General features: G+C 38.1%; 1 protein-coding gene across 1 annotated transcript in view; it reads left to right on the plus strand.

The window, feature by feature from the left end:
- dennd2d (DENN/MADD domain containing 2D) overlaps positions 1-11,572 on the plus strand; it is a 64,111-nt gene that overhangs the window by 41,852 nt on the left and 10,687 nt on the right. The window contains exons 7-12 of the mRNA XM_015394605.1: positions 974-1,149; positions 4,358-4,470; positions 4,552-4,621; positions 4,725-4,802; positions 4,945-5,085; positions 9,404-9,552. Coding sequence (XP_015250091.1) covers positions 974-1,149; positions 4,358-4,470; positions 4,552-4,621; positions 4,725-4,802; positions 4,945-5,085; positions 9,404-9,552 — 727 coding nt within the window. The remainder of the gene's footprint in view (positions 1-973; positions 1,150-4,357; positions 4,471-4,551; positions 4,622-4,724; positions 4,803-4,944; positions 5,086-9,403; positions 9,553-11,572) is intronic.

Genomic DNA, 11,572 nt, shown 5'->3' on the forward strand with positions numbered 1-11,572 from the left:
TCTATCAATTGGCTCCTCTTCGTCGTCGCTCTGTTACGTCATATGCTTCGTTGATCTGATTGGTTTATTTGGCCCATCTATCACCAACATAGGCCAATCAGCTAACCAGTATTTTCGCACCTTCCCAAAATTACTTCAACGGAAGGTTTCCAGATGGATATGCGGAGCAAATCCATCTGGCAGAGTCAGGCTAGAGTGACAGAGCTCTCTGTTAGCAATAATCCGCTCTGTCTGCGCTCCCATTTCATACCCAAATCTTTGTTATGTACATAATGAAGATGATAACTTTTTATCATGACAGAAGAACTGACCTAATTAGATAAACTGCTTAGAAAAACATTAGTCTTGACACTTGATAGGCAGGTAATATTGGGATGTAACAAGCACATTCATTTATAATGACCGTAATAAAAATACCCCCAAACATTCCATGTAGTGCTTAGCAACTTTAAAAACACTATAGCTTTTTTAAAATGTTTGATTAAATATGCATAGCATAAACATTTGAGCTTGTTATAAACTCACTGTTTAGGTTCTTATAGTCTAAATATTCCTACTAATATGGATGATGATGTGCAAATGCTATTTTGCAACTCATCAGATCTTTTTCAACAATCTTCAATCCTCAAGAGCCAGAGGCTCAAACTGAGACATGCAAAGATCTAATGTGATGCTAACGCAATGTGTCAATCAAACCTTGATCTAAATCTGCTCTGCTGGTTTCCATAACTGAGCACATTCACATTTATTCACCGGCAAGCAAGAAAACCTCCCAAAAAATCCAACATGGTGACTGTTCTTACTATTCAAGGTGTCTTATCAAGTCTAAATCCCCTGTTTGTCTGTTAGAATATGAAGTGCATGTAAAAATAATTTCTTTTTAATGCCCTGATTGTAGCTCTGTGTTTTTTTTTTCATCTTTAACATCTCAGTTCAGCTCACTAGATCAGTGAATGTTTGTGTTTCTGTGTAGAAGTCAAAGACCCTGAGCCTGAGGCGGAGCAGAACCTGCCAGTCGTTGACAATGTGTCCATGCAACCCCGCCGGGTCAGTGGCCAGTACTTCTTTGAGTATCTAGTGGTGGTCAGCCTTAAAAAGAACAAAGATGGCAGCAGCTATGAACCTCAGATTACCTACCAGTTTCCTAAGGTGAGTCACGCTGTGAAATACAAGTTTAAACATGTCGTTTGCTTATCAACACAAGCCTGTTTTTAACACTGTGGGACTAAGATACTTAATCAGTATTAGTCTAAGTTGAACAGGTTAATTAAAATTCATTAAAATTTTGAAAGGAAAACTTCACGAATAAACTGGAACACAATCTCTATTATGATAGAAATGTATGTTTATTTTATTTTAGGAATGTCCTTATCTGATCTCACATTACCGAAGAGCTACTAATGATCAAGTAAATGACTCTAAGTTTAATAACCTTTTTTTATTTCATAATATTAAATGAGCATTCTTACAGTCAGAGTCCAAAATTACCTATTTGACTCACGGTCATGAGGACAGGAAGACAAAATTATTTACCGGCCAGGCATAATTTAAAACAAAACAATTTTCTCTCATATATGTTTAAGAAAAATATTATTTCTGTTAGATGGAGACAAAGTTACAGTAAAAGGTAATGAAGTTTCATTAAATAAAGTTGTAGTTTAGATTTCATTCAAATAGCTAAATATTTTTATCTGGAGTGGCCATAAATAAAACCATTTAAAAAGCAACAGATGGATTTCATTTGTTATATTTTCCATAAATAAAAGCGTAGCCTTCCTTCCAGTGGCATGGGCAGTGCAAAATACCTTCATCTTTGTGTGTTTGTGATAAAGCCATCGGTGCGCTCACAGTTGCTTAGCCTGGGATGTTTCCACTAAGACATGAATATGCAGTGAATGCAGCATTTACTGCATCCGTGTTCACGGATGTTCTCCAGTGTCATCGACTGACAGCCAGCAGCAAATTAATCGTGTCTGTTCTCTTTTGCATATTGGCTTCATACTGAGCAGCTCATTAGCTTAGCATGTGCACAGGGGTAGATTTAGGAAATTTGGGGCCCTAGGCAAAGACAGGCGGGGGGCCCTCTGAATGGAGAAGACAACACATAAAACAGACCCATTATACAGAAAGAGAAATGTTAATAGAGTAGACATCCATTATCTGTTCTAGGTTTTGTCCCTCTCTTGTTCCTTTTCTTCTTATTTTCCTCTCTGTTTTGTACTCAGCTGACTTTTCATGCTGTCTCTAAAGGAATGAAAGATTTTTTTCCAAGCACTAAGCTCACTTAGCTGATTGCTCCTTCCTGTGTTTCCAAAAAGGCGACGGCAAAAGTAAATAACACACTTAATGATGGCATTTTAGCAAAAGGATTTTTATGAAAAACATTGTTAATGTGCACAAATAAGGAATAGTTGTATTAACCATACATGTAAACAGTTTTATGGGGCCCCCTGGAACTTGGGGCCCTAGGCAACTGCTGGTATTGCCTAATGCTAAATCCCCCCCCTGCGTCTGCGCAACTGTGGTTCAAACATTTACTCCTTGTGGCAAATGGTGTACTGGCATTAACTCGCTAAATGAAAAATGTTGTTGCATTTGGCGAGTGTTAATTTCAGACCCTGTTTAAAGTGTAAAAGTATCATAGTGTCGTACTAAGAACCTCAACTTTATCTACTTTAGAACTTGATTTCAGAACCTTAGGACACACAAAGCACCTCTTACATGTGGGGGACTGAAATAGGGTATGACGTTTTATTTTCATGATTAAACAAGAAAAGCAGCTCCGTTAGTGTCAGTGGTTAATAATCAAAATAAAAAAAATGTTTGATGAACTACATCTATGCACAGGGCACACCTTAGGGTTCATGGGAGTTTGCTTACAAGTGCTTTGAGGACCTGGGTGTTTTGATTGAATAGCAACAAACTGTAAGACTGGACAATGATCTTAAACTGGATGCACATATTAAACCTGTTATCAAGTCCTGTTTTTGTTTTTATTCAAGAAAAATAGCCAAACAATGATTTACACGGCAACGATTTCAGATTTTTATTTATTTCTTGCTTTTGATAAAACTCCTTTAGATTACTGCAATGCTATTAAAATCAGGCTGAGTTCAACTTGTTCAAAATGCATCTGCACTGTTTTGAAATGATACCAACAAACATGCCACTAATTTCTGCAATCGCTGCATTTGTTTTCGATTAATTTTCAGAATAATTTGAACTTTTCTTTATTTGCTTTAAATGTTTACATGGCCTTGCGCGTCTGTATCTGTCCAACCTGCTCCAGCTGCATGGCTCCCCACGCTCACTCAGGTTTGCAGATCCGTTCGCGCTGGTCGTCTCAGTCAAAGAGGAGGTCGAAAGGTGACCGAGCGTTTTCAGTCCCATTCTGTGGAAAAAGCTGTCTTTGCAAATCAGACAGTCCAACTCACTTCCTGTTTTTAAATCTTCTCTTCAAATGCTTTTTTCCCCGTTTTAACTCCATTTGTAATGTTGTCTTTTTATTGCTTTATTATTTTCGTACTGTTGTTGTTTATTTAATTATTTTATTACTAGACATCTAATAATGTTTTTATATTTTGTTTTGGTTCCACTTTCTAATAAGACTCCACCTATTGATGACTAATAAATAGTTTATAGATACATTATTATTTGATCTGTACACACATTTATAAGAGTTTAAAATACATTAAGGGTGAGACAAAGGTAACCAGTTTCTTTTCTAATCTCTTACATTATACATTTAATCTAGTGATGCTTATGTCCAGCATTTCAGACTAGTTTTAAAAACTAGTAAACTTGATATTTTTTAGCATGCATATGTTGAATGCATAATAAACTGTTTTTGGATGAGTTATGACGTGTTTACAGATCAAATAACTTCTCTGTCAACTAATTAATCTTTAACTCTGAAAATAACAGTAGGTCAACCAAGTTTGTAAATTTTATGGCATCTTAGTGCTGAAAAGTCTAAAAAGTGCTGAAAAACACATGTCTACAAACCAAATGCTCTGGAGTCCAAACAGCTGTGGTGTTCCACAAGGTTCCGGTCCCGGACCCTTACTATTCTCTGAATAAAAGCTTTCTTAAGGGGCATTGGTATTAAGAAAATCTTTTTTATAGTGAATTCTCAGAGAATTAGATAATGATTGATACCAAAAAAAAAACAGCTGTTGTACCAAAACAAGCTAATACTTGTTTACTGTAATGTTGATACCAAATCAAACGAATTAGAAACTGATGCCTGATCTGAAGAAGACTTGCTGCAACTTCTCTACAAAGAATTAAGGAATTTACAAAGAGAAAGGTATATGTTATGCGGCATGTTTCTGACCCAATCTTGGCTTCTTCTCAGAGAGATGTAATGGCCAAATATCAAAAGGAGGACGAGGAGAAGACCCTGAAGGCCATCTCTCTATTCTGTTTCCCAGAGGGCATCAACTGGGCTCCTTTAACAGAGTATCACAGGTAACTGCTTCCATTCAACTCATGTTGTTTTATTTTGGCTAAAGTTGGATAAAGATTTAAGGTTTTTGTTTTAACTTGCAGTGAGACCTTCTCCTTTGTTTTGACTGAGATTGATGGCAGTAGAAGAAATGGATACTGCAGAAGGTTACTGGTCAGTCTGAGGTTTAAACTCCGTAAATTATTTCAAATTGTAAATACTTCCTGCAACAATAAAAAAAAAAATGCTTATTCTCAAACTGTCATCCCACTTTTAGCCAAAAGGAAAAGGAGCTCGGCCTCCAGAGGCTTACTGTATCATCAGTTCACTGGCTTGCTTCGGCCTCTTCTCTAAGGTAAGGGATTCCTTTAGCCTGATTATCAGTGCATATCTTTTGTCCAATCCTGGAAACTTGTATTGGAGCAACTAACGAAAGCAGGATCCTAGCAACAGTGTAAAGTATGTAAACGTTGCGTGTAACAACATCTTCTGTGCAGATATTTGATGAAGTGGAGAAGCGGCGGCAGATCTCCATGGCCTTGATCTACCCATTCATGCAGAAGCTGAGAGAGGCTTCATTCCCGGCTCCCGGTCAAACAGTGGAGATTAAGAGCTTCATTCCTGAGTCGGGCACTGAGGTCAGGCCATAAAAAAAAAAACACACACCCCTCCCCCACCTGTTCTACACTCCGCTCTTCTTTTCTGCTGATAAAAATGTCAAAAGTTTGTTTCTCTTTCATTCCTATCATGACTCTTTAAAACAGTAGTTGAGGAAGAGCAGGTTTTTATGTTTTTTACATAACTGCAGTCTGATGACAATGCAAGCAGCACTTCATATTGGTTAACAGCTCTCTTCCTTTTTGCTTACTCAGTCAGATAAGGACGGCCTCAGCAAGCTTTAAAGGAAAAGTTCCCGTCCTTCCAAGACGTTTCCAAACAGCAGGCTCTGAACGTGCATTCCTTATCAGCCGGTGATAACATTGTTCTGTCAAAGTTACGGCTGAGATCCGGAAACAGGCCAGTGTTCATTAATGAGGCTGATCATCAGGCAGCTTGGATATGATCTCAGATTTGTCTGGAAGTGAAACTGAAAGTCCCTTTAGATGAAGACTCATCTATTAAATCCACTTATGGTTTCCTTTTCTTTCTTTGCTGGTATCGAGTCATTACTAACGTGAGTAATGTTAAAAATTCAGTGGGTTTAAAGTTTCCCACTTGACCTGCTAGACTAATCTTTCCCCACACTGACTGCACTCAACAAAGACATCATGTTGCGTCATGCAGACAGAGGGGTGCAGCAGTCAGATCAGTTTGTCTTTTACTCTTAATGACATCAGAAAGTTTTAGCCACTAAATGACAGTTTAATAAAGGTGTGAGCTCAGGGTGTGATTAAAAAAACTCCACTACCAAAACATCTGTTTGCTTTAATGTTGTCATCATTAGCTGTTTTATTTTTGGAGGCTGTAACAAATTCCGCTCTACAAGCAAGAAGGCTCTATGTGCACATGTGTATCATGAAAGGAAACTATATTGGTATGAGGTCAGAACAGGAAGCCATAAAAACAGTCAGTCATACAAATCACATCCTGAAAATAGATACTGACTGTATTTATTGAATAAAAGACATATTCCCATAAAGGGCTACATTTTTCGGCTATTATAGAGATTTTTTTACCTAACTTCAAATTTTTTATGGAAATGGAGCTAATTGCCAATGCCATTATTAACCAACAACCAATCTAGAATTTTCTTCAATATCAACATTGGATCGATACATCTTTTGCAGGATGACTCAAAGGCAATATGTCACACTAAGCATGCTTGCAGCGACAGTGGAGTGGAAAACTCCCTTTTAACAGGAAGAAACCTCCAGTAGAACCAGGCAAGGTGTGAGCGGCCATCTGCTGAGGCCAACTGGGGTTCAAGGAGGAAGAAGCAGGGATACAAAAAGCAACTGTTAAAGGCGGCTCCGTCCAGGAAACAGACAGCCAGGCAGACGAGTTCTGAGTCAGCTCCAATGTCAGAGGATGAAGAGAGCACATCCAGCCAGTTATAGTCAGAGAAACAGGACTACTCTGAAAAACAGGCCGAGCTCGAACATCTATAAACAAAGGTGTTGATGGCAGCAGCATAGCTAATGTTTCTCCAGGATGGAGTCACAGCCAAACAGGAACAGACTGATATATGGGTTAAATGGGAGTCAGTCTAACTTTCAGCTTCACAGAAAAATCTTAAAACGAAACAAAATGTGTTTTATGGCATTTTTCTGCTAAAACAAAATAAATTCATTGCAGTCAGCTGCTTATTTTGCAGACAGAAGGTTCAGGATTTCAAAGCGCCTAAAATATGCATTGCATGAGGGAACTCCCTCTGCAACAAGCTTTAGAAATGGGAAGCAAACAAGCCAAGAGATAAAAAACAGAATGTTTTTTATTGAGAAATTCTGCAGAACAGTTCCAATCAAACCTGATTACTGTATGACTTTTATATAAGATCTTGGAGGCGGGTGTTTGTGTAGCGCTGTGTCTGAACCTGTCCTTGTTACCCAACCACCACCTCAGTGGAAGATTAACCCTTCTCTGCCTCAGCTCACATAACGTGTTTCAACAGCTCACAGCCATTTCCAGTATTTACTCATGTTGACCGTTCCTCTCTGTGACCAGCCCCCACAGCCAGAGGAAGAATCACAGGTCCTGTGCTTCTCAATATGCCTCTGCTGCTAATATGCAATTTACCGATCGATGCTGAGACAAGCAAGTGATGACAATACTCCCATTTACCTGCATCTTCTTTAATTAACTTCACACAATTCGATCTATTGATCAATTTTCGTGTGGCACAATTTGAGCCACATACATAAAACAGCTTTCAGAGGAAGAACCAACATGGACCGTAAATAATACGGTAGTAACAAATGGCAATCAACCAAAGAAGCTTCAAATATCTGAAATATAAAAACAATTAAGCTGTCATCAAGAAAGTTTAAACAGAATCATAGAAAAAAATCCAAAGTAAGAGATGAGAGGAATGGTAGCAGGAACTTTTTGATGGTTGTGTGAGAGAGAAACTAGTAGTCAATATCTTACACAGCATTCAAAGCAATATTGGGGAAATTCAAACCAAAGCCGAGCAGGAACTGATGGAAGCGATATTTTTTCACTTATAAGTGAATTTAAAGTGTTGGAATTCTTTTAAAGCCTGCCTGTTCAATTTTTTTCATGATTTAGTTGTACAGTAGTTCAGGTAAAATGGAACTGAAATAGTCTATAGCCCCGTTTACTCTACCTGTTTGAAACTCAGGGTTCCCGCAGGTCCTTAAAAAGTCTTAAAAGGCATTGAATTCTTCAAAATAAAACTAAGGCCTTAATTGGTCTTAAAATGTCTTAAATCAGTCTTTCGTAGGTCTTAATTTTTAAAACATCCTAAATAGGATTATTTTTTATTATGATTTATTTTTGTAACCTAAATAAAACATTAAAATTGACATTTTGTAATTGTATTTTAAAAAAAATAACAGCTCGCCATTATTGGTTCCGTTCCGTTAGCGGAACCAATAAAAGCGCTGTTGCGGCCGGGACATTTGGGAGATACGCCATTTACTTTTTGTCTGGAAAATATGAACAAGTGTAAATGTAGCCAAGAGTTTTCTCCATGGCTAAAACCAGGGAACATACATGAGGCTCAGTGGATTTTGTGCAAGAAGTCATTCAAGCTCAGAACGATGGGAATTAAGGCAGTGGAGTCGCACATGCGAAGCGCGAAACACAAAGCGTCAAAATGGAGTTACAGAGAAACAGCCGGTATTTCTCAGTTTGGTTCCACCCTTGTCTCTGCAACGCCTCCACTTATCACCAAATCAAACATACTAAGAAAACCATACAAAGAAAAATAGCTGCAAAAAAGACTTAGCTCTGGTTATGTTGTGGCTTTAAAACTGATTTGTTTTGTTCCCTGCTAAAACAAAGTTTGTGAATTCAGTTAAATAATTGTTGTTTTTACCTTTCTTCCTGTGTGGGAAGCTTTTCAAAATTTGAAACATTAGTGCAGTGCTTTATGTTATAATAAACCTTTGGGTTATTATAGCAGGTTTTTCGTGTGTTTCTTGTGAATTTGATCTTAAATTTTTATTTCAAGTGGCATTAAAAAGTCTTAAAAAGTCTTGCCTTATGCTGTAGGAACCCTGAAACTGTGCCGAGATCGGTCCGAGCACGGAAACCGAGATAACTGTTGAGTGTAAATGGAAACGCACAACTGAACCGGACTGCGCCAGACACAACCGAACCGCGCTAACATGTTACTAGTTCATCAATAGGGATTGTTGCGATTCAGTTCTGGCTCGGTTCTCGGATAACAAAGAACGCATCAGCAGACCGCGTCATCTCCTCACAGTCAGCCTTCGTAATCAGGAAATTTGAGACATTAATAAAAATACTAGCTTCTCCACCGATTTCCAGTGATGATTCTGGCTGGCAGTGTGATAAACTTCAACGTTTTGGAGCTATTGTTGTTGAACTTTGAGGCAACATCCACACTAAGCTAAATAAAGAATCTGAAAAAAAAAAAAAGGTGATTGAAAAATTAAAAATGCCTGAAGCCGGTTGAGCCGGAGCATTATTTTAAGTTTAACTGTTTATTTTACCTTGTGACAGAATGGAGCATCAATATATAAAGACATTCCTTCATAAATGGTTCATTTTATTCATTTCTACCAGATCCCCCCCTGCTATCACACGTCTGGAACCATTGACTTTTACTAAAGCCTTTTTCCCAAAATCACATCTATATTTGTAGTATTTCTTCAATGTTCAATAATCTTTTTAAATAAGCCAGCCGCCTCCAGTCAGCGGCCATGTTAAGTGTGTGGCACCCTAGCTAAATTGTCCAGAACGATGCGTCTGGTCTGATGGGGTTTGAGTCGACCATTTTTTTATTGACTGCAATGTTTTCTCCCACAGATCATCCATCTGACCCGACCTTTGGACTCTTGGCTGGAACACGTCAACTTTTGCACGCTGTTCGATTGCCTGACAGACGAGGAGGTGCTGCAGGTGTTTGCTGCTGCTGTTCTGGAGAGACGGATCATTTTTATAGCAGAAGAACTAGGGTACACAACTTTCTCTATTTTCACAGCTAACAGTGTTTATCTGTGGGTTAAAAGCTGAAAAGTTACAGATTTTTTTTAAATTACTTCTGACCAACTGGAGAAAAAAAAAATGTGTGAAAGACTTTCCCCATATCTGGTATTTAAGGAATAAGATTAGCAGCTGAAAAAAGGAGTTGATTTTTCTGTAGTGTTAAAATTAACATGAATTATTTAGATTGTTATGTTTTTACGAAGCACATTGTGAAAACATTTCAGCGGAACCGCTATCAACAAAAACACAACAATTGATTCACATATTGAACCAGTCTTTGTGAAAATTGTCCAGAGTGGAGATCTGGGTCTGTTTAGCAGGTTTACTGAGAACTCTCAACTTTTCTAAGCCTGAAATCAAGTAAACTCAGTTTTCTGTTTCACAAAGAGAGTTTACTCAAGGTCTGTTTCAGTCACCATAGCCACATTCTCCCCAGAGCTAACCTGGTCAGCAGTGTTGTTCAATGAACTCAGTGTCCTCTGTCTCCTTACAGCCAATCAGTTGTTTTATTCACTGATTTAGTCCAATTTTTCACATAGATTTGTGCTTAAAAAAAAAAAATCATTCAGTAGGTCCGTTAGACACAGTAGCTTTTTTTAAAACAAACATTGCATATCCTTTAAACGAGGATCCTGTTAAACAATGATCTGCATTTTTTAACAGAGAATTCTGTATTTATAGGGAGAGGAATCTACAGCTTAATCCGGGCATACACTGTGTGATATTTACAATCTTTGCACACAGCTACAACTCAAACCATACGACAAAACTGCAGGGTTTAAAGTTCACAGCTCATGATGTCTGTTCTCACACTGTGCGACCCGATGCTCTAATGTGATCTACCTGCTCATACTGGACATCCAAAAAACACACGTCAGGCTCGGCCCTAAGAGATGGCCCTGGTCAGACTCTTCAGTCAGGAAGAAGAAGAAGAACTCCCTTGTTTGCACATGAGCAGTGCTCCAGGTTCTGGTAAATCAGCTCACAGCTTCAATAGCAGGATTTCTCCACAGCCACCTTACCACGGCCGACTGAATTTAAAACATGTTTGATTTTCGGGTCGGGAAGCGGTCATGAGAGGCTGATCAGCCCTTGTTACCTCCTGTAAACTACACAGATCATGTTTTATTCATTTATTTTTACAGAACATGAAAAACTACTGAAACAACGATCAGATTACACATAAAGAGATTCCTTAATTCTGCCAGAACCTCATTCTCACACTGTTATTTAAAAAAAAAATGTTTATGTGAAAGGAAATGACACATAAAAACCCAGTATGGATGGCACTGTAGAGAATCTAGAAAGTTATAGAGGCAAACCAGTCGACGTTAGAAGTGATCTACATGTCAGGAGTGCGGGTGGCGCAGCGGTTACCGCGCACAACTCATGTACAGAGGCCTTAGTCCTTGACGTGGGTGACCCGGGCTCGGATCCGGCCTGTTGTCCTTTGCTGCATTTCTCTCCCCCTCTCTTATACCCCCCTTCCTCTCAGCCTACTGTCAGAAAAACGAGCCACTAGTGCTGTAAAAAACTAAAATAAAACCTGGTTAATGACGTTTCCTGGTTGCCTTCCTTCTGAGATTTTCCTTGCATTTTCTATTGAGAGAAAAACTGTCTAAAAGGCTACTATGCATCAATAAGTTACATAAAACTATATCATGTTTAAATAAAACAGTTTTATTATCTGAGTTAATGTGCTTTTTACATTTAAATGTTGCTGATTAAAAGATGTTTACATTCAGGTCTTAGCTCCAGTCTAATCGTGTTCTTAAGCTCTAAATGTTTAAAATAAGAATATTTACGTACTGTTTTGTATAAACATCCTGTGTGCATATAAAGCATTAACTGCAGCTCTTTCTCTCTCCAGACAAAAAATACGATTGTTTCTATGAGAAGAACTTTAAGACATAAAATAAAAATATATATTTTTTTAACCCTTTAAAGCCCGATCCAAGAATAAAACAAAACAGAAAATTACTTTTTTTT

Source organism: Cyprinodon variegatus, unplaced genomic scaffold (assembly GCF_000732505.1).
Source record: "Cyprinodon variegatus isolate N-32 unplaced genomic scaffold, C_variegatus-1.0 Scaffold698, whole genome shotgun sequence".
Lineage (NCBI taxonomy): Eukaryota > Metazoa > Chordata > Actinopteri > Cyprinodontiformes > Cyprinodontidae > Cyprinodon > Cyprinodon variegatus.